The sequence below is a fragment of the Sinocyclocheilus grahami genome, unplaced genomic scaffold, assembly GCF_001515645.1.
Source record: "Sinocyclocheilus grahami isolate Dianchi unplaced genomic scaffold, SAMN03320097.WGS_v1.1 scaffold833.1, whole genome shotgun sequence".
Classification (NCBI taxonomy): domain Eukaryota; kingdom Metazoa; phylum Chordata; class Actinopteri; order Cypriniformes; family Cyprinidae; genus Sinocyclocheilus; species Sinocyclocheilus grahami.
Genome location: NW_015506012.1, coordinates 419,177 through 443,175, shown reverse-complemented (window position 1 = coordinate 443,175; position 23,999 = coordinate 419,177). Strand labels below are relative to the sequence as shown.

At 36.0% G+C, this 23,999-nt stretch overlaps 2 protein-coding genes across 5 annotated transcripts in view; one reads left to right on the top strand and one right to left on the bottom strand.

The window, feature by feature from the left end:
• Positions 1-17,041, bottom strand: part of LOC107562702 (zinc finger protein DPF3-like) — a 33,614-nt gene extending 16,573 nt beyond the window's left edge. For both annotated transcript variants that reach the window (XR_001606017.1, XM_016247393.1), the window contains exons 1-4: positions 16,958-17,041; positions 7,857-8,017; positions 5,090-5,197; positions 990-1,123 (exon numbers count right to left, since the gene is read on the bottom strand). Coding sequence is in view for 1 of the 2 variants with exons in the window: in XM_016247393.1 (XP_016102879.1) it covers positions 990-1,123; positions 5,090-5,197; positions 7,857-8,017; positions 16,958-16,989 (435 nt within the window). In the remaining variant the exon portion in view is untranslated. The remainder of the gene's footprint in view (positions 1-989; positions 1,124-5,089; positions 5,198-7,856; positions 8,018-16,957) is intronic.
• Positions 17,042-17,713: 672 nt separating this feature from the next.
• Positions 17,714-23,999, top strand: part of LOC107562700 (DDB1- and CUL4-associated factor 4-like) — an 8,415-nt gene continuing 2,129 nt past the window's right edge. The window contains exons 1-10 of one of the 3 annotated variants that reach the window (XM_016247390.1): positions 17,714-17,787; positions 18,131-18,242; positions 18,837-18,892; positions 18,984-19,141; positions 19,388-19,470; positions 19,581-19,683; positions 19,978-20,121; positions 20,202-20,251; positions 23,594-23,673; positions 23,772-23,864. In XM_016247390.1, coding sequence (XP_016102876.1) covers positions 18,136-18,242; positions 18,837-18,892; positions 18,984-19,141; positions 19,388-19,470; positions 19,581-19,683; positions 19,978-20,121; positions 20,202-20,251; positions 23,594-23,673; positions 23,772-23,864 — 874 coding nt within the window. In that variant the 5' untranslated portion in view covers positions 17,714-17,787; positions 18,131-18,135. Of the gene's footprint in view, positions 17,788-18,084; positions 18,243-18,836; positions 18,893-18,983; positions 19,142-19,387; positions 19,471-19,580; positions 19,684-19,977; positions 20,122-20,201; positions 20,252-23,593; positions 23,674-23,771; positions 23,865-23,999 lie in introns of all 3 variants that reach the window. The other 2 variants (XM_016247387.1, XM_016247389.1) reach the window with 2 other exon arrangements.

Sequence of the window (23,999 nt, the reverse complement as noted above, 5' to 3'; positions counted from 1 at the left end):
GATTCATTCAGGAATGAAACAGCACCTACTGTGTGTTGCTTCTCCTGTGGCTTTGCTTGAAAGCATAAACAGATAATGTAACTGGCACAATTGGGTTTAAAATGCAAGTTAACTTAATATTAACTTCTATTCAACTATTGTATGAAAACAAGATTATACTCGCAGTCGTGCATTTTCTTGAATATAATATTTGGGTACAACATCTCTCTTGCTTGTGTAATATTGTGAAAATATATAGTAATTGTAGCGTCTGAACCACTCAAACACACAATATATATTTTGTTAGCTTGATTTAACAAATACTCTGTAACACCCCAGGAAGCCGAACAGGCCCCTGGTTCCAAAGCAACACTGACACCAGATACGTTTACGACCTCATGGAATGTGACCCGGGAAAATGTCCCATAAGCAAGAGGCAAATGCAGAGTAGAAATTTACTTTTCTACTAATTAATTCATAGGAAAACCTTTCTTTGAATGAACAGTGTATCCTTCAGGTCATGGTGTATGTTGTCTTTGATATTTTTAGACTATTTTAGGCATGCGTATGAGGGAACCCATTCCTGTCATCCTTTCACTATATGTAATCCTATCTTGTTTAGTATCTATGAATTTGCCTTCTTATGATCGAAACAAGAGTGTATATTATATGTTGGTACATAGGCAATATATATTAGGGTCCTGAGAATCTTTAGTAATTTCGATTCAAGTCCATTTGCAAATTACCATGCTTAGAGACCATGCTTAAAAGCTGATAGGTCTATTTATTTTGCCTGAAAAATCCTAATTATTCATGATTATATAGTTAGTTACATTTTATTATTTGTATATTATTGTTTTTTCCCCCTTGCTGTCTGTGAATCTTTCAGAACAGAGCTACAACCTATTTTTGGTTCGTGACCCAGCGATTGAAAACCACTCTGTAAGTCTGACACTGACTCTTAATACATTATCGTGCATGTCCAAACCAACTGGAGCTGGATGTGATACCTGGATTTCCAGTAGTGTCTCTTCCTCTTTGGAGTTATTGTTTCTCTTGTCCAAGATCCCATCACCTCGTAACAGTGCCTCCAGGGCCGTGGCCTCCGTCGCTGGGGCTTCTCTCTTGGCCATCAGCTCAGCCTCTAAACATAAAAACGAAAGAAGTAGAAAATGAGAATGTCTGGTAAACAGCCAGTAGAAGCAACTTCTTTGAACCTCTCGTCCACAAAAATGAGGTCCAATAGTCTGAGGCAAATTATATTACTTGCATAATATTTTGTGAAAATGTGTGTTGAAAAAACTGTAATACATTACTTAGTATGTGGTATTTCTGTGTTTCTATATGTTTCTTCTTATTTCCAGGTTTAAATAAAACCTCAGATTAAAATTCCAGATTTTTTTCCCAGATTATGAACCCCACTGTATATCTACTGTAAATAAGAGGTACAATCAGCTAGAGACACAGTGCATTGAATCACTTTTCTGAAGTCACTTCATGAAGGCACCGGTTTCACACAGGCAGACAGATTTTGTGTGTGTGTGTGTGTGCTTCTACCATAAGTTTGGGTAGATTTCTTGGACACACCAGGCATCAATATGTTTTTATAGGGTGGATAGCTTTTCAAGGCTCATTAAAGGTGAGAAGCTCCAGGTGCTGAAGATAAAATGGAGGATGTGTGTGTATGGAGGAGAAGGCGGGAGAAAGCTGTCTCTCATTTCCCTTCCTATATCTTTATGATGTGAATTGGTATATCATAAAAATACTATCGAGCACTAGCAATGGCCTGGATCCACTAAGCATTTGGACATTTGTGACTCATTTACATATGGCATAACAGCAAAATCATGCATTCAAACATAGCTGAATCTGATATTTTCAACATTGCTATATCCATCTTATTTTGCAACATGGAAGTAAGCTATTTTCTTATGAATAAGAAAAATAAAGAGGATATGCATCATGCATTTGTTGTTAGCTGTTTAAATGCACAGTGCCATTATGAAGTATGTGCTTGTCTTGCATTTTTGTTAATCAAGCAAAACTGATTATGTATACATATATTATCTTTCAAACATAAAACTATTCTAATAAAGCAAGACACAAAATACTTACAATATACTATATAAATATCAGTAGTACCTTAGGAAAAAATATACATTTAGGCTACTACTGTTAAAATGTCTTGGGGACAGTAAGATTTTTTTTGTTGTTGTTGTTTTTGAACAAATTCACTATTTAAGAGGGCAGCATTTTTTTTTATTAATAATACAGTAAATCAGTAATAATATGAATTATTATTACAATTGAAAATAACTGTTTTCTATTTCAATATATTTTCAAATGTAATATATTCTTATGATGGCAAAGTTGAATTTTTAGCAGCCATTACATCAGTCTTCAGAAAATGTCTTATTATTATCATCATTGAAAACAGTTGTTCTGCTTAATATGTTTGAGGAAACTGTGATATTCTTAAGATTCTTTAATGAATAGGACGTGCAAAAGAACAGTGTTTATTTGAAATATAATTTTTGTAACATTGATACTGTATTTATTGCTGGCCTAATATATTAATTTCTTTATACATTTTTTTTTGTCATCTTTGTCTTTACAGCACATGAGGAACATCTTATGTTCACTGGTTGTTACCATGCATTCTGGGTAGGGAGTGACATTTTCAGTGCAGTGGAACCATTTTGACAATGGAGAGCCTTAGAAATGGATGACTCTCTGAGAAGTGCACTTATTGGTAAACTAAGAAGTGGATTAAAACACACCCTTAGGTCTGTCATAACATTTGAATTGTTTTCTGATCTATAATCTGCATCGGTGGAGTTAAAGTGTTCCCAGAAGCTGTGGTTTCTGATGGCCATATCATGTGTTTGCTGTAAGATGCTCCTACTCAGTATGTGTGTACATGATTGAGAATGTTTTTATGAATCTCTGTCCTTGTCTTTATTCTCTTTGTGTCTGATTGAGCCGAGAAACACTCTTCCCCTGGGAGAGGAGCTGAAAATAGCGCAGACTGCCAGTCAGGGGCTGATTGCAGCCGCCCATCCCCCGTTTCCAGCCGCCAATCATGAACAAGAGGCTAAGAGAGGTTGATGTCTACAGACACAAATCATAAGGTCTTAATCATCGCAATATAATACAGCACTGCAATATTTATGCATGCTATTAAATCACGAGTTTGGCACCGAAAAAGGCATGCACTGACTGGAAAGACTACGTACTGCTTTTAATTAAGAATTTAGCGAGATCACTCTGAGGAGTCCGTTTCACATGGCAGCTGTAGGGCATAATGAATATATCAGTTTACTGAGATGCAGCTATTTGGTGTTGTCATAGTGGCGTGATTATATAGCAGACAAAACAGCCTTATTGAATCAGTTTATTGAATTAGAGGCTGTTCTACATGTCATATCTGCTGTGGAGTAAAAGACAGCATATGAAGATTTACATTGGAATTGAGCTTGCTTGCTTGTCGTTAGGAACCAGGCTTGGATGGGATATTGGACACCAAACCTGTTTACAGTGGCTGAGCACCCAGAAATGTACAACACAAACACATTTCAGACAGGAAGCGTAGGAACGATGTCCTGCTGTAACAGAGCAGAATTATGCCTCGCTATAGTGTAAATATTACGATTCCAGGACTCTGGAAAACACATAACTTAAAGGGCTAGTTCACTCAAAAATTATGTTATTATTTACTTATATTCATGTTGTTCCAAAGCCGTTTGACTGACTTTCTTCTGTGCAACATGGCGTTTAGTGCAGAGACTACTTTTATGCTGTTTTTACATCTTTTTTGAAGCTTGAATTTAAGCTCCAGTCCCGATAACTGTGGTTTGGGGTCAATACTTTTTTTTTTCTTTTAAAGAAATCAATGCTTTTATTCAGCAAGGATGCATTAAATTGATCAAACGTTACAGTAAAGACATTTATAATGTTACAAAAGATATTGTATTTCAAATAAATGCTGTTCTTTTTAACTTTCTACTCGTCAAAGAATCCTGAAAAATATCTATCATGGTTTCCACAAAAATATTAACTGTTGAAAATTAAGAAAAAGAAAAAGCTTTTTGAGCACATATTAGAAGAATGATTTCAAAAGGATTATTTGACACTGAAGACTGGAGTAATGACTGCTGAAAATTCAACTGTGCCATTACAGGAACAAATTATATTTTAAATTATATTAAAATAGAAAACATTTATTTTCAATTGTAATAATATTTCATAATATTACTGTTTTTAACTGTATTTTTAAGCAAATACATACAGCCTCTGTGAGCATAAGATACTTTCAAAAACATGAAAATATCTTAGCGACCCCAAACATTCACACGTTAGTGTATATTCTTAAAAATTTCAGAAGAAGGACACAGAAGAAAGAGAGTCATACAGCAATGAGGGTGAGTAAATAATGACAAAACCTTAATTTGTGCATGAACTATCCCTAAGAGTAGACTATAATGCATCTTAAATATTCATCAAAATTCTCAGGAATTTCCCATGAATGGCTCAGGAGAGCAGTCGTTTGACTTGAGGTGTGCTGTGCTTTTGAGGGGTTAATTGCGGATCCTGCATAACACTTGGTAGGCGTTATTGTGTCATTCAAATCCTTCTTCTGATATCTGCATTATTGGAAAGCAATCACACTTTACTTAAGGCCTGAATCAGTTTTATTCACTGTTTTTGCTGAACTCTGGCTGAGCTCCAAGTGAAGGTCAGGGGTTCTTATATTGCTTTACTGCTATTGTATTTCCAGGGACAGCTAAGAAAATAATAGAGTGGCTTTCTTGTTGACACAGACAGGCCTTTGTGTGCCTTTATCGAGTTCTTCAAGCCCTTCTGTAGCCCTCCACCAGTCCCCAAGACTTACATTCTAATGCTGCATGGCCAAATGATTAAAGGGGCCCGGTCAGGGCACACACAGACACAGAGAAGGATAATGAGACCCAGATGGGCCGGTTCTACAGCCTCTGAATGACCTTACAGCAAAGAAGCAAGGATGGAGAGAGAAAAGAGCAGCAAGAAAGAATTCAAAACCAAAATGTAAGCTTGAGAGAAAACACACAATTAGCCACAACCATGATCTCACCGAGTCGAAGTTCACAAAGGCGAAGCTGGGGGTCAAGTGGCGGGTGAAGTCGCCTCTTCTTTCTCCAGCAACGTGCTGGGTAGGTGTACATCTGACCTGCTGCCAACCCTGCAATCAGACAGTAGTAGCACGGCTTGAATTGGCTCTTTCACACATTCTTCATATAAGCCCTATTTGGATGGGATTATTTTTGTAGACAATGTTTAGGTTGAAATTAATAATGGAGGATATGTGTAATTTCATATACCAGTTTGGATTAGAATCTATTGTCTGGATGTGAATGTTATGAGATGTCAAGTGCTCTTAGGTTGAAGAAAATAATTTAAAAAAACTGGCAGAAATTACATTTTTTTTTAAAAAGAAGTCTCTTATGATCAACAAGGCTGCATCTTTTGATAAAAATATAGTAAAAACTGAATTATTGTGAAATAATATTACAACTTATAATAACTGTTTTCTATTTTAGTATATTTCAAAATGTAATTTATTTAGGTGAACGCAAATCTTAATTTTTAGTAGTCATTACTCCAGATAACAAAACAACAACAACAACAACAAAAAACATTTCTTATTTATATAAATGTTAAAAACAGTTATTGCTTAATATATATATTTTTCTGATTCTTTGACGAATAGAAAGTTCAAATGAAAAGCATTTATTTGAAATAGGAATGTTTTGTGACATTATAAATGTCTTCACTGTCACTTGTAATAAAATAAATGATTTCTTTAAAAAAAACGTTAAAACTTTTTAAAACCCAAACTTTTGAAGAACAGTGTATATAAATGTCAATTTTCACTTGCAGGCATCACTCTGAGAAACACAAAACTAGTCTTATCTGGATAGAGCTTTAGACACAAGAACTTGAATAAAACATCTTAAATGAAAACGCTGGCCTCAGGGGTTTTCACAGGGCCATTCTCTCTGATTGTAACTCCTGTAACATTATATTCTGTGCAGTTACATAGATCTGTGGGGTACATGGTCTTAGTTACTCATCTATCCAGTCTCTTAATGGTGAAATAGAGGAATTGAGAGCAAGAAAAAACTCAGAATAAAATAACATCCAATAAACACTGGTCTACCACAAAGTGTAGGGTGTGGCTATGGAGCTTTTAGTTGCGAGGCACTGACTCTATTTGTGTCCGGTTCTCGGCAGGCATATTGTTCCCTTTCGTTTGTCTAGATATTGGCTGTGTTGGTTAGATAATAAGGAAAGGAATGCTGTGGAAAGACTAGAGACATACTTCTGTCCCATTACATTGAATAGAGCAATGCATTGTTTAACATGTTACAAACTTACAATTTCCTAAACACTAGTACGCTGTATAAACACACCAACACATAGTTTAATTGCACTCTCTGTGCTTTAAAATGAAATTCATCAGTCTTTATCGTTAAATCAAGCTGCATTTTAAGTGGATTTTAAAATCAAAGTGTACACTGCCAAAGTCCAACTTATCCAAATGCCTGTGGTGAGAAAAAAAACTCGACATGATGCAGTTTACCAATTTTAAACATTTGGTTAGACGACTGTGTCTTGAGACGACAGCACTCTACAAACCCCTTCATCTAATTTGTAGTTCATTTAATCCACATGAACACATATGCAATATAAGTAAAATATTGCTGATATATGTTAAAACACCACTCCTCTTCATTAAAAGGAGAGTTCACCCAAAAAATATTTTACTCACTGTCGTGTCATCCCAATCTCATATGACTGACTGGCTGTTAAGCTACACACACAAAACACACACACACACAAAATAAATGAATGAATAAAAAAATCACACCAAAAAAAAAAACATAAAATTGCAATTTTACCATTCAATAGTTCTCAGCAGAAACGGGCTGAAATGTAACCCTTTATTCAGTGATAATCCTACCGTCCACTGAGCTGTTAACTAAAAAACCACCGTGACCAGATCAGTCATTGAATTCATACACAAATCAGTCTTGTTAAACATTCACTTTGTTGAAAAGAGTGATTCATTCACTTACACAGTTGTCAAGTTTAACTTTCCTTCAGTTCCTCACATAAAGTTACTGTATGGTGGACCACTTATTTATTTATCAATTTGATAAATGTATACAAGTCTTATAATATTATTATATAACAATTATTATATAATATTATTATATTTGTATATAAGCCTTGTATGTGTTTTGTTATATAATATTATTACATTTGTATATAAGCCTTGTATGTGTTTTGTTATATAATATTATTACATTTGTATATAAGCCTTGTATGTGTTTTGCTATACATAATATAATATAATATAATATAATATAATATAAAGCACACCTCGCTTTTCAGAACGATGAGCTTTGTAAAAATCGACACGTTTCAGAAAGGCGGGGCAGCGAGGAACAACAATAATGTACAGTATGTGGAAAATAATGTGGTTTTTGAACCTTAAACCGTGTAAACACATTGCATTACACCAAATACACAAAACAATGTTATTAGAATAAAATGATGTTATAGCATCGTCATATGACCCCTTTAACAGACTGTGAACAATCACTGTATAAAAAAAATACCACTTTTTTTTGTGAAGACTCTTAACAAATACGTATTTTTCTCTTCCACAAAAAAATAAATAAAATGTATAATAATAAAAATAATAACAGCATACAGGTTTGTAACAATATGAAGGTAAGTTAATAATAAAATACTTTTTTTTTTTTTGGTCAACTTTTTATTCTGAATCTTTTTAATGTTAATGTTATTTTAAAGGTAAATGCAGAATGTGCTACCTGGCCCCCGGTGCCGCTTCTCCATCCAGATGTAACAGTTGTTCTGAGCTACGCCCGTCTGAGAGTCCAGGAAGGGCATGCGTACGCTGCGCTCCGCACACAAGCGGGCATTGTAGCTGCGACAGTGCTCAATGGCCTCCCTGTAGAACTGGTCCCCGAGCCTGAGGAAGACACAATTGGTGAGGAAACCTGGTTTTAGCATCAACCATGCCAGCCCGTACTAGTGTGGACCTTCAACTAGTAATTAATAGTATCCAAATACCTCATTGCAGGCTAAACTTCCATACGTTAGTCAGACTACGAAGACGTTACTTTTTAAAGAGCCTGCTTTGAAAAAGATAGGGCTATTTCTGTTGGCTAATACCACTGCAGATCAATACAGCTTCAAGTGTTTTGTGTTGTTGAGCCTCTGGGTCATGCTTTCTTTTCACAATTCACTTTCCCACAGTGTTATCCATGTCATTCTCTAGGTAGTCAAAAGGCACAGAGATGTGACTACTAACTTCCAAACAGAAAGACAGAAGAGACACTGGACCTGAGCCAGCCTGCATGGCTTCTCTCCCCATAACTGCCTCCTGTTTCGATTAGATCACTCTTCTCTGGACTAGAGGATACACAGATATGTGAGGAATGCTGGGCTGGACAAAGAGGAGTATTCCAACCCAGCATAGTGACACAAAGAGCCTCAGTGTTTGGAGGGAGCAGGAGAGAAAAAGAGCAGGCAGGTATGAAAAGCAAAGGCCTGAGAAAGACAAATGAGACAACTAACATTTGATAGCCTAGTCTACTCCCAAAAGTAGCTTTGAGAATTTAGAACCATTTCCATTCAAATAAAACTGTTACCGTTCTGGAACATCTGTAAATAGGAGCAGAAACATTGGTATACGAGGAAACGAGGGTTTATGACCCTCATGTCATTCCAAACCTGTGACTCTTTCTTTCTTCTCTAAAACACAAAAGAAGATATTTTGAAAAAACAATGCAGTCCACAGTTGTTTTGGACTAGTGCCGTCACGATATCAGATTTTTACTACACAATTATCCTGGCCAAAAGAATTGACAAGAGCCATATTATTGCGATATCCATATAAATTCTGGGAGGAAAAAAATGCTAGTAAAATTTATCTTTAACTTTGTTTATTCTGTGTTTTTTTTTTCTCTCTCTTTTTTTTGCCTAATGAATCACACTCAAAGTATGTATATGGAGGTGGAGTTTGTGACCAAAAACTATACAAATGCATACCAAAAAGAAAAAAGCAAAAAAATCACACTTGTTTTTTTTTGTGTTTTTTTTTTACAGGATTCAAAAAACTTTTTTCCGTTTTATGATGGTAGTAACCAGTGTGTTACGAAGCCAACACCGACTAATTTGGAAACTGGTTGGAGTGTCAACCAGTTTCCAAATTTCAAATACTAATTTCCAAGTTAGTTATAGTTACAGTATTACTGTATGTATAGTATTATTAACACAAAATCAATATTTCACTTTTAAAATATAACAGTCAATACCGATATATTGCAACACCCCTATTTTGGACCCCATTGGCTTTCATTGTTTCAACTGTTTTTCTCCAAACATTCTTCAAAATGTTTGTGTGTGTGTGTGTGTGTGTGTGTGTGTGTGTGTGTGTTCCACAAAAGAAAGTAAGACATACAGGTTTAAAATTACACGAGGGTGAGTAAATGATGATAGAATTGTCATTTTTGGCTTTTTTTCTTTGTCATATCTGACATGCCACACTGATATATATATATATATATATAATATATGTATGTATGTATGTATATATACAGTATATATATATATATATATATATATATACACACACACACACAAACACACACACAAAGTACTGTATGCGTTTAGGTAAGATACCAATTGCTACATGGAATAAATATGACTTTTATTGTGAATTTCAAAGACTAGAATGAGCCAACCAACCAGAATTGATATTTGAAATCAAAATAGAAACCAAAATCATTAAATTCCTTATGTTACCAAGTCTCTACCCAAAAGACACTGAGAACAGTATCATCTCCCAAATCAGCTGTTGAATTCTTGATTCTTTTCGTCATTCATCTCGAAAACCTCCAGATTACATCTACATTTCTTCCTTCCTCCAGCATTCACTATATTGCACTGCACCCTTTTTCCTGGGCTTCCTGTGAGCATTATTTCCCTGAAACGAAATGCCTGTGCAATCAGCTGGAGACTGCAGAAGTCATTATGTAAGTCGCAGTGACAGAGGCCCGCATTAGTGCGCCCACGACCTACCATAATCATCAACATGCTCCACTGGACTAAACGGCCCTGATGGCTCTCAACTCAAGTTTCCTCTCAGAGCCGATCTATAACTAGCACCTTAAACAAAACCATAACAGCCCCTAGAGATGACAAGTGCTTACCAACGAGCGGCTGATGATGACGGTGTCTATCAGCACCATCTTAAGGAGAGAGCTTGTGGGTGGACACCACGCTTCATACAGCCTCCCTCATACAAAACCTCTACTATAAACATACCATGTGTTCACGGCCTCCTGTATTACACTCGAGGCAAGGACTCTGGTCAACAGAGTGGAGCAGTTATGTAAACAGTTAGACTGGCGTGTTGGAAGACACGTATTCTCTCTGCCACCTCCCTGGAGGCACGGATGAAGAGAGCCTCTTGAAGGTCGTTGAGATCTTCACTCTTTTAATGTCGATTAGGAGAATAGAAGGGATGTTTATTAAATCTATCACAGTATTTGATTTTCACAACCTCAAGAGCATGAAGCTACTATAGATGATGCATGTTTTACAAGTGTTTGGTCAGGAAACAGAAATGTAACTTTGGTGAAGTAAAATCCTTTAACTTTGAAAGTGAAAGGTTAAAGCTGGGCTTCTCACAGTCTTGTGAGCTCACCAAAATTGTGGAATGGTACGACATTGGAATGTTTTCGAGTAAACATTCAGCTAGGTGTCATAACAAGGCATTTTGGATTTCAATTCTTCTGTAAGCTGAGAGGTTTTAAAGATATGTAGACCAGTGCAAAACATCTACAATGCATGATGAATGGAAAAAGCCTAGACCTTAATTTTGCACAGATTATGTTGTTAATTTTTAAAGAATTCAATCAAATAAATGAAATCACCAAAGCAATATTACTGAATTGAAAGAAAGAAAGAAAGAAAAGAGCTAAACTCATTTTTTAATTGCTTGATTATTCATTCTAAAATATTATTAAATATTAAGTGTTCAATACACAAAATGTGAAACTTTTTATTATTTTTGCATTTTGATAAAATAACAAATAATAATCCTTATACTGCAACAATGAAAAAATGATTATCTTCATTTGTATAATTACCGGTTTAATAATAATAATCATTTGATTCAATAATTTGCTCGTGTTATTTATGCATAATTTCAGTTCTGTATATTTATACTCAATAGAATATTTAATATTAAATAAATTCTCATTATAAAATTCTCATTATTATTATTATTAAAAAGTTCTTACTTTATTACTTTGTTTTTGCATTTTGACACAATAATAAAAAATTATACTGAACAATAAAAGCATTATCTTATTTTTATTAATAATAATGGTACCTATTATTGCATTTCTGGTTGTGTTATTTATGTTATTATTTTCATATTTTATTATTTCCACATTTTCATATTACTAGAGATTTATCAAGATTGTTGTTACTATACATTATATGATATAAATGATTAATAATAATGTTTCTTGAGAATAAATGGTGGCACTGATTGTTAGACACAATATCTGATTTAGAAGAATAATATATATTTACATTCATGCATTTGGCAGAAGCTTTTGTCCTTTACAGAAGCTTTATTCTTTGAGCTACAAGAAGGCTAAAAAAATTCAGAAGAGTATATAGGAATAAATAGGGAAAATACACTGAAAAGCAGCAGACAATATGTTCTCATTGAGAGGTAGAGCAAAGAAAATGAGATGCACACTAAACATTTATTCAGTCTTCACACATCCAATTCAAATGCATTTGTAAACAAGCGTTTTTCTATCAGCCTGTTTCAGCCTCGATGAAAACTGTAAATGAACCTTCTGCACTGAGCCATGTGCTTTGTGCTTGGGCTGCTCTTAGGAAATTAATACCTATTCTTTATTCAACAGAGCAGAGCTGCGGCTCATTCACAGTTTTGTGTGTAACAGAGGCTGGAGGCCCCTTTTCTCAGCCAGCGTCTATATTCATATTACTTGAACAACAGGGGTGTCTCCTTTGTGTCTCAAAAGAACATAGCCACATTTCTTAAGGATGTAGAAGATGTCTTTCATATTCAAATGACCCCTTTTAGTTTGATTTAATCCGAATGGTCTCTCTAAGGACAGGTGTCCATGAATAATCATTGGCTTAGGTAGGCGTTGCTCTGAGAATTGTTGTTCGTTTTCAAATACATATGCATACCGTCGTGATAATCAGCACTGCATTTCAATTAGACACTTGCTTTGTAAACCGGCTCTCCAAATGTGATTAAGCTTTCATTAGTTAACACAGACCAGCACAGAGACGTCTTGTCTCAAAGCACTTCCTAAGGAAGCTTTTCATCAGTGCGAATAAACAAGATCTGCTTTCACCAAAATGCTGTATCAGAATTTTTTTTAATCATATGGCTTTCTTGTTCAAATCACCTACTCATTCACAAATCTCACTACAAATGCTTCATCATAAATCCAGATTTCCAGATGAAGTGCGCCATTTTTTTGTTAAACACAGCAACATTTGGCTCAACCAATGGTGCTAATTTGGGGGCGGGGCTTTCTGTGATGATCTGTTTGCTACATCACCTCTAAACCTCTTCAAAACCTCTCACTTTAAAGTAAACCCCCTCTCCAAACAGAATAAGCATTTTAAGTGATTGTATGGGTATTTTAAAACAGTCTGTGGTGCACCGGAGGATAGGAAGGTGCTGATATGAATAGGGATTTGCGCTCCACAGTGTATAGTGAGAAGAGAGAGTGATCCATCACAGTCAGGCTCTTTTCTGTGTGTCTATGGGGAGATGAAGAGGCTGAAAAAAGAAGCTCTAGTCTCTCTCTCTCTCTCTCTCTCTGAACACCCAGGGCACTGAGTGCACCACATTCACTATACATGCCTGTTAATCCAATTGACCATTAATTACTGGGGCTACGTTTGCCATACCAAAAAGCATTGATCCTCTACAACAGAATTTAGGCATTTAACAATGTAGCTTCAATTAATTTTAATCATTAGGTTTCATTTTTTGTTTAATGGCATATAAACCATACCTAGACTATTTTTACTGTCATTTTTAGCACTACATGAGATATCGGGACCATGTCGTTCCAAACCCATAAAACCTTTGTTCATCTTCGGAACACAAATGAAGATATTTTGATGAAATCCGAGAGCTTTCTCACCCTCCATAGACAGCAATGTTACTGAAATGTTCGCATGCAGGCCCAGAAAAGTATATAGTTAAAATAGTCCATGTGACATCATGGTTCAACCATAATATTATGTAGCTATGAGAATACTTTTTGTGCGCAAAGAAAACAAAAATGAGAAGAAAAAAAAAGGTTTGGAACGACATGAGAGTGAGTACTTAATGACAGAATTTTTGGAAATATATACTGTTCAGAAGTTTGGTCTAATATTTTTGAATGAAGCCTCTTATGCTGCATTGATTTAAAAAATACAGAAGGGTAATATTGTGAAATATTATTATAATTTATAACAATGGTTTTCTATTTTAATATATTTGAATTTTAATGTATTCCTTTGATTGTAAAGTTGAATTTTCAGCAGTTATTACTCCAGTCTTCAGTGCCACTTGATCTTTCAGAAATCATACTGATTTCCTACTCAAGAAACTTGTCTTATAATCAATGTTGAAAACAGTTGTGCTGCTTAATATGATACTTTTTTTTCCAGAATTCAGCATTTATTTGACATCTTTTTTTTGCAACAGTGTAAAAATCATTACTGTCACTTTTGATCAGTTCAGTGCATCCCAACTGAATACATTTATTATTATGTATAAAAACCTATGGTAGCGTTTCATATTAGTTTTCAATGTCCTAATAAACTCCTATCCCTATTCAAAAGGCAAATCAGTCAAACAAACTTGAAGCTTTTACTCACCCACAGACTAGTGTAAGTATTTAGAAGATTATTTTTCTGATGGTAATTCACATGCAGGTTGTACCCAGAAATTGTATATTGAATAGTATATTGAATAGTTTTACGATTTATTATGAATCTTGTGAAATCATGTACGAATGTAATGGAAATGGAATGCCTAATTCAGCTCTGCTGTGAACCTCTTTAGTCAGTCTTGAAGAGTTTGAAGCAAATCTAGGCTGTGAGGAAGCTAAACATAGGTGCCCCATCAGACCGCTGTGCTTTCATGATATCACTCACATTCTGAGAGAAACCCCTCAGCAGTGAAGAAGGAAAGGGCCTTGAGCAAGAGAGAGAGGCCAGAAGAGCTTGAAGAAGTCCTGAAGTGTGCAGTTGTCGTCCTTGTTAGCAAATATGTAGTGTATTTATTTTAAAAAAGAAAAGGAAAAATGTGATGTAGAGGTCTAGACTGTCTGCAAATGGATTGTGGAATGGAACGAAGAGAGGCATGTAAAATATGCTTTCCTTTCAGTTTTCTTTTGTCCATTCTTTTTTTCTTTTGCAAGCCATATTATTTCAGCTGACTAAAAACATGTATGGCATATACAAAAACAAACAAATGATAAACAGGAAAAGGGGTTAGAGTAGTGCAGTCTATCCCAGCACAAACTCCTGTTCCTGGACACACAAAGACCTCGGGCTCAACGGTGTTTGTAGTGCAGTTGTAATGTGAAAGCGAAATGCATCCAGACAGCGAAGATGGGGGGAGGGGAGCAGGCTACTGCAAGCGCCTTAACCTAAACCCCACATATTCACCCCCTCAATGCCCCCTCGATTTATATGAGACGAAACAAACACAAAACCAGCTGACCCCACTCTCCAGACACTAATAAATGAATAGACTAAATGCTGCTGAACACAGTATATATGACTGCTCCTTGGTAGAAAACAATTCTTGTATTTAACGGTGGTGGGAAGTAATCTCATTCACAACGAACAAGCAACCAGACAAGAAACACATTAATTGCCTGGGCAACATAATGAGATTTACAGAGGAAGAAAAAACAGCATAGCCTAAACAGTCAAATTACACCAGCAACAGTCTTTGTTAACCAAATCCAACATTCACAGATTCCTCCATAACACAATAAGGGAAAATGCTTACTGTTTTATAGCAAAGTATTTAGAATAATAGCACTGAGAAGAGGGAAAAACATGAAAGTGTGCTCAGACAGGTGTATATGGCTCCTTTTCCTGCTCCCGGTGACCCCCTGATGTCTTTTTGGAGGGATGGGAGGGGAGCTTTATGTCCCTGATCTGGAGCAGATGGGGCTCCGTCTCTTGCCCACTGACATCTCTGCGGCTAGTCATCGGAACAGATGGGTACTGAGGGATCCTGGGATACTGCTAATCTGCTCCACCACAGCATTTAGAGATGGTGCATCCCCCTCAGTGTACACACTCACATCGACAAATCAGCTTGAGTTTGAATGGAGATGAATCACTAAAGTAACTATGATTTAGGCTGGTATGAATCCAAGGGTGTAATGCAACCTTTTTTTTTGAGGAGGCACCAGATGCAATCCTAGCTCACTCCTTTGCAAGATAAGACAAGATAAATACTTTATAAACTGCAAGTTACTCATGCAATATAGTAATGCAATACACACAAATAATACATATGTTATAAAACATGACTAGATATTGCATATATGTATAACATATATTATATAGCATGAGTATTTTCTTTCTTTTAAATGCCTGCAGAACTACAAATATTCCACTCACTGTGCAATGTAGGAATAGCTTAAGATAAATGCATATGTGAAATTCAAAGGGTGACATGTTTTTGCTTTATTAATGTGGAGATCAGGGATTATTAGACATCACACTATAAGTAAATAATTTCTTCCTCCATCAAATATTTAAAACCAATTCCTACAAAGTTCCACATGGGGACAACTCAGTCTAAACCAAAAGGTATTGACAAATGCCAGTAATAAGGGCAACCTCTTCTGACCTCTTCTTAAAGCACTAATAAATGTAATGCAATAGAACCTGGAATTCTGTCACATGCACTTCAACCGACAAACAACAGAACAGGACAGGAATTCCAGTGTGATTCATCACTTGTCTCTTGACTTCATGATTGTTAGCCTGTTTTTATATTACTATAATATATCATCACAAATAAAACGACGTTTATTCACCAGACACGAAGCAAATATCAATGTAACGTAACGTTAATGTGCACAAAAACGAAAGGGCTGGATACAACTTAAAGCTGTATGTGCGTTAGAGAAACTTATCTAATTAATTCTTATGGAAAATGAACATATTTCATATTTTACTCGTTCTGCAACTTGCCACTTTCCGATTCTCAGTGTGTATGTGACAGGGTCTGTCAGTTCTCCATAGGCCACAACGGGGAAATTATTCGATGCCTTCTTACAGGCATTTTTAAAACGGTAATGCAACCGAAACTTACTTACTTCACCACGTTGCATCTGAAACTTTAAATTATTATTTTACGTTATAAGTTGTTTAGCGTGGCATACAGCGCGCTCGTGTAGTCACATGACAGCTCATCCCGACAGATTTTATATATGGCCAAGGCTTTATCTAGGTGTCCTGCAAAGAAGTCAACGCAGTCTGTAACGTTACACTCTCAAAGCATTGCATCCGAAATAACGCTGCACTAACACTGACCATCAGAGGCTGAATGCTGAGACACACATATTGCATATTTGCAGAGTGAACATCCGAACACAACGCTTCTAATTTATTTAGTTACATATGTATATATTTCACACCCACACAAAGACAAACTGGATTAAACAGTTAGTCGTTTGGGACAGAATTCCTTGAAATACAAAATGCACGGTCCATACGCTCCTATTTCGAGACTCGATTTGCACCCACGCTCTAAATCATGCGGACTACAGCACATTTTCGAAAACGAGCGAAAATAATGTTTATAATTACTTACGCTTTCAGCGGATTCTGAATGACAGTCGCCATTTTGCCACACTGTAACCCAATATTCCAAATCTCTGAGTTCTTTGGGAACCTTGTGAAAGAAAAGCAGCCAATACGGACCTCAGAGTCCGGCAGTCTGGCCAATACAATACTAGGAATCAGAATCTGGGCGTGGCTTCCGAGAGCTGTCAAAATTCTAAAAATGATTTCAACATCTTTACTTAGAGTAGACTACTTGTTTGGAAGTTGAAGAGCTAAAGTAACGCTATTTATGCAGACTGCATATGATGTTTTACATTCAGCAACAGAATAAGAGCCGCCTGTAGCCTTTAGAAAAATAACATTCATCTGTCAGTTTTAACTAGATTTGTATTTTAATTATATTATTGCAGTTTGCTACATAATTACTACACAATTTGTGCTTGGTAATTTCTGTAGGACCTATTTTAAATATAAAAATGTAATTGAATTCATTAACACTATTATATATGATAATATAAGTAAACATTTAAATAAACAGTATACATGTTTGTGCCTATATTGTTTTATCTGTTTTTCTTTTAAATATAAAAACATACAACGATCATAATTAAAACACAGTTACATCGTGCTAATTATAACTATTTCTATTTTTATTAATTCCTTTAGCTTCGTGTATGTTTCTGCATGTCAACGAGACAGCCCCTAACGTGATTGACAGCTGATTATCCAGTCACATTGTTCAATATCGCAAAGTCTCAGGGTTCCACCAATGAACAGTAAGGAGGCGGGAATTCCCGGTGTCATGAGGAAATCATATTTCCAAACAGGAAGAAGTCAGCACGAGTGCACCTTTATCAGGTAAGTTTATTATTACTCTTATCTTTGCATAAAGTTTACAAGTTATTTCAGCGAACAATCAGTATGTGAACGCGAGTTCTCTTCTGCAAGAGTAACCGTTAACATAAACGAACGACCTACGTGCGTGTTCATAACAGTAGTCTTAGCATGTTAACTCCTTGTTCAGCTCCATAACAAATCAGAGTTTTGCATCACTGCTCATTTTCTAAATAATGCTCCAAAAAGTTTAGGTTTTCCTTCATATGTGCTAAACCCAAAAATTAATACACGATTTCCCCAATTTATTTATATATAAAGCACTAACGGATTTGAGATGTAAGTTACTGGCATGACTCCTGAGAAGCAGAAATGAAGCGGGGGAACTGGCGATCGAGTGGCAGGGACCGTCACCGACACCATAATCAGTCACAGTGGCGGAGCAGACACCGTTCAGCCCAAGATGAGCAGGAATATAGGTAACTAACACAGACAGAGTCTATCATTTTTCACCTAGCCCAGGGGTAGGCAAGTTCGGTCCTAGAGAGCCGCAGTCCTGCAGAGTTCAGCTCCAACCCTAATCAAACACACCTGAACAAGCTAATCAATGTCTTCAGGATTACTAAGGCTATAGGCAGGTGAGTTTTGCTTTCAGGGTTGGAGCTGAACTCTGCAGGACTGTGGCTCTCTAGGACCGAACTTGCCTACCCCTGACCTAGACACACATGTAAATGAAAATGTTGTTGCAAACCTGTTTAAATTCTTCTGTGGAACACAAAAGGTGATGTCAAGCAGAACGAATGCCTCAGTAATATTCACTTTCATTGTATAGACAAAAGATGCAGTCAAAGGGAATGCTGTCGTTCTGCATAACATCTGCTTTTATGTTCCACAAAGGTTTGAAACAACATCTCTTCAATGTGTATGTTGCATTCCAAATCAGCACATGTGTTCATACTAAATTATTGAGACCTAGAGTCAGTGATTTTGGCAGTTCAGTTCCTTTCGGGATTATTTTCAGTTAGGCTTGTATTTAACTTTATATTAGCCATTAACGTTATTAATTGTCCTAGTTCTGACAGTGCAGCAGGTGATGCAAGTTCATCCTCGGCATCCTCATCTGCACCAGGTCAACTTTAACTTACATTATCTCCCTTTACGTCTATTTGTCCTGTCAGTTCAAAACGATTCACTTAACCATTAACCATTATTGTTTATAGAGTTGCCAGGTTTCTACTTTGACCCAGAGAAAAACCGCTACTTTCGTTTGTTGCCTGGGCACAACAACTGTAACCCTCTGACAAAAGAAGGGCTTCAGAAAAAGGAAGAGGAGAAAAAGAGATCAGCGCTTCTGGCGGAGGATGATGGTCCTAGGAAGGTGAATTGGGAAATTACTGAATATGTCCTCTAGCTATATGTAAATGTAGTTTATATGGACATTTCTCACTGCTTGTATCACATTTTTTGCACTGAATTCCGACTGTAAAGTTCTTTGAAAGAAATCTATGGAGGTTTTACGGACAAGCATATCTGCAGTAGCTGGATGGGTTTTGTCAGTAATAAATTATTGTATTGAGAGGTGCAGGTGATTCACTTTCTCCTTGTTTCTCCCTAATATGTTCAGAAAGCTCCCAGGACTGGGCTGAATTCCACATTGCTGTTACAGAAGCGACATCTGGGTCTGCTGCCCCCAAGCTCTTATTCTAGGTATGACATAAAATATCTTATGGATGCAGCTTTTTTTCAGAAAGTACTTAACCAGGAAAAAAATTGGATCCCAAAATGAATTCGATTCCAAGGTTGTTCTCATTTTGCAGGTTAATCCATGAAGTGAAAGTCAGTGGGATGCAACGTCACAGGCTGGAGGTGCAGAGCTCCAACTCCACCAGCCCCAACACAGATAACTTCCATCTTATTGTTGTAAGCCTCTCATTTAATGGAAAAACTTGAAACTTGATTTCTGAGGCAACTCAGTCCATTTAAATGTGTTCTCAGTGGAAAAACTGTTATGCTGAGGACAGGCAACTTGAGAACAGTCAAACCATTTGTGGGTTACTCTTTGTTTTCATGGAAATGGATTGCTGGCAGGTGTTACTGGAGCTTTTGGCTTCCAGTTGTCTGTTCTTTGAAAAACTAGCAGAAGGAAGATTAAGTTTTGGCAGTGATTGTGGTTTCAGTCTGACCGTTTTCCTTTTTCTGGATGCATCTTATTAGGCAGATTCAGCTTGTGAGCGAGTCTTCACAGTAAATGATGTGTCACACGGAGGCTGCAAGTACGGCATTATGAATTTCCATGGCTGCAGAAAAGACTCTCTGTCGGTGGAGATGTGTGATAACCTTTATTTCACTAACCGCAAGGTAACTCCTTTTAAATTCCTTTCACCAAAAATAAGATGTTTTATAGTATTGAAAACTATTTCCTTTTAATTTTGTTTCAGGTGAACTCTGTGTGCTGGGCGTCCGTGACACATACAGACTCTCATGTTCTGTATCCTTCAAACCAGGCCCGGACTGGTTATTATTTTTTAGTTATTATTATTATTATTAATATTTTATATTTATGCCTTCTCAATGTACCAAAGTGATAATTTCCAAGTTTTTCATTTGATGATAAATCATAAATCAGTTAGTCTTGACTGGCAGCGCTGCGCTATACGACTCAGCTCACGTCTGTTCAGCGCTTCTGTCAAACGGTTCCGAACAGAACCGATGCGCGGGACTCGATGAAAGAGAGAAAGAGGCAGTGAAATGTAGCAACATCACTGACCTGTTCAGGGCTTCAAGTGCAGGTCAGTTTCTTCTGTAAATAGGCTAGAAAGTTTTGTCTTTATTAACCTAGTTGAGTATTAAACTGCTAGTAGGCTATCTGGCTATCAGTAGCACCCCATTATTATCATCATTCAGAATCCTGTGCTAAAGGGCATCTATATCGATTGTAAAGTTACATAAAAAAAATTAGCAGAGACAGATATTCACATGGCCTTATTGTACAGGGAGGGAGGGAGCTAGAGCAGACAGCAACACAAAAATAATATGAGTAACAGCCTAATAATTCAATAGTGTGTTCAGTATTATAATTTTTCAACAAATATATTGTACTAATTTTGACATTTAGGCACTTTAGAAATTGTGTTTTAATACACTACCAGTCAAAAGGTTTTGATCAATAAGATTTTTAATGGTTTTTTAAAGAAGTCTCTTCTGCTCACCAAGCCTGCATTTATTTGATCCAAAATACAGCAAAAATAGCAATATTGTGAAATATTTAATATTTAATATTATATAAAAATATATAATATTTTTATTATTTAAAATGACTGATTTCTATTTGAATATATTTTAAAATGTAATTTATTCCTGTGATTTCAAAGCTGAATTTTCAGCATCATTACTTCAGTCTTCAGTGTCACATGATCCTTCAGAAAGCATTCTAACATGCTGATTTGCTACTCAAAAACATTTATTATTACGTTGAAAACAGATTAGATTTTTAATTTGTTTATTTGATGAATAGAAAGTTCAGAAGAGCAGCATTTATCTGAAATAGAAATCTTTTGTAACAATTGATCACCCCCCAGACAGAAGAGCGTACGCTGCTTGCGTTCAGCGGATATTCTCGAAAATGGCGCTACGGTGATGCGGAGAGACACAGAGGAGACAAATTGTTGAATAAAGTCATTATTTTAGTTTTATTCGCATACAAAAAGTGTTCTCGTCGCTTCATAATGTTACGGATGAACCACTGATGGTAGATGGACTATTCTGATGATGTCTTTCATACTTTTCTGAACCTTGACAGTGTAATTTACTTGGCAGTCAATAGGACAGTCACAAGCCTCCCGGTTTTCATCCAAAATATCTTAAATTGTGTTCCGAAGACGAACAAAGCTTTTACAGGTTTGGAACGACATGGGGGTAAGTGATTAATGACAAAATTTTCATTTTGGGGTGGAGTAACCCTTTAAGGGTGCAGTGAAATGTAGCAACATCACTGACCTGTTCAGGGCTTCAAGTGCAGGTCAGTTTCTTCTGTAAATAGGCTAGAAAGTTTTGTCTTTATTAACCTAGTTGAGTATTAAACTGCTAGTAGGCTATCTGGCTATCAGTAGCACCCCATTATTATCATCATTCAGAATCCTGTGCTAAAGGGCATCTATATCGATTGTAAAGTTACATAAAAAAAATTAGCAGAGACAGATATTCACATGGCCTTATTGTACAGGGAGGGAGGGAGCTAGAGCAGACAGCAACACAAAAATAATATGAGTAACAGCCTAATAATTCAATAGTGTGTTCAGTATTATAATTTTTCAACAAATATATTGTACTAATTTTGACATTTAGGCACTTTAGAAATTGTGTTTTAATACACTACCAGTCAAAAGGTTTTGATCAATAAGATTTTTAATGGTTTTTTAAAGAAGTCTCTTCTGCTCACCAAGCCTGCATTTATTTGATCCAAAATACAGCAAAAATAGCAATATTGTGAAATATTTAATATTTAATATTATATAAAAATATATAATATTTTTATTATTTAAAATGACTGATTTCTATTTGAATATATTTTAAAATGTAATTTATTCCTGTGATTTCAAAGCTGAATTTTCAGCATCATTACTTCAGTCTTCAGTGTCACATGATCCTTCAGAAAGCATTCTAACATGCTGATTTGCTACTCAAAAACATTTATTATTACGTTGAAAACAGATTAGATTTTTAATTTGTTTATTTGATGAATAGAAAGTTCAGAAGAGCAGCATTTATCTGAAATAGAAATCTTTTGTAACAATTGATCACCCCCCAGACAGAAGAGCGTACGCTGCTTGCGTTCAGCGGATATTCTCCAAAATGGCGCTACGGTGATGCGGAGAGACACAGAGGAGACAAATTGTTGAATAAAGTCATTATTTTAGTTTTATTCGCATACAAAAAGTGTTCTCGTCGCTTCATAATGTTACGGATGAACCACTGATGGTAGATGGACTATTCTGATGATGTCTTTCATACTTTTCTGAACCTTGACAGTGTAATTTACTTGGCAGTCAATAGGACAGTCACAAGCCTCCCGGTTTTCATCCAAAATATCTTAAATTGTGTTCCGAAGACGAACAAAGCTTTTACAGGTTTGGAACGACATGGGGGTAAGTGATTAATGACAAAATTTTCATTTTGGGGTGGAGTAACCCTTTAAGGGTACAAATTACTACTCTAAGGTACTAATATATTCCTATTAAGGGTTAAAAAAAAAGGTACAAATATGTTCTTTTAAGAGTACTGCTACAGTGTCAAGCTGTTGTACCCCAAAAAGTAGTTTTGGCCCCTTTTTTTTGTGTGGCCTGGATGAGTGTGAGATTTCCCGGTCTGAAATTGCGCCCCAGTCCGGCCCTGCTTCAAACATTTTAGATTCTAAAAACTAAATCTATAAAAAATTATGCTTATTTTGAAACTGTAATGGGGTGTCAGTTTTCGGGAATTTTCATGAACTGGTCAATAAAATTAATGGTCAATACATTGTTAACATTACCATAAAACAGATGTGGAGGTGGAAGAAGGACTTTAAACACTATATTCTTATGATATGCATTTATTGGCATTAGTTAATATCCTCTTAATTTTAATACATTTAGTCTTTTAATACATTCAGATTTCACTTTAATTCTAAAATACATATATATGAATGTAGGTCCAATAATCACTCTTAGTTTGGATAAAGTGCTTAAACTAGGAGCATACCTGTATATAAACTCTATTAATGACAATTAATCAAATTAAATGGTCACAAACATCTCTAATCGATGAGGAAGTGTTTCTTGACAAGTCTTTTCAGGTTGTGTTTGGTGGGCATTTCTCAGACCCCAGGCTGTGTAAGCTTATTACCTGCTTCTCTTTTCAGCAACTTCAATCCAGGTACAAATCTTTTCCTTTTGGGTCTCCCACATTTTTAAATGAAAAACTATTTTTATTTGTTTTCCCTTTATTAAACTGAAATTACTTTTTTTCACCAGATCAACCAGGGATGCTGTGCAGTTTTAAGATCTCCACAGCTTGGTCATGTGCATGGTGCCTCAACCCACAGGCTGATAAAACCTTCAGCACTGGTGAGTTTTTGTATATGTTTCTGCAATATGCTGTTGGAAAGAAAATTATGCTCACCATAGCTACATTTCTTTGACCAATAATATGGTAAAAACGGTAATATTGCAAACTATTATTACAATTTACAGTTTATATAT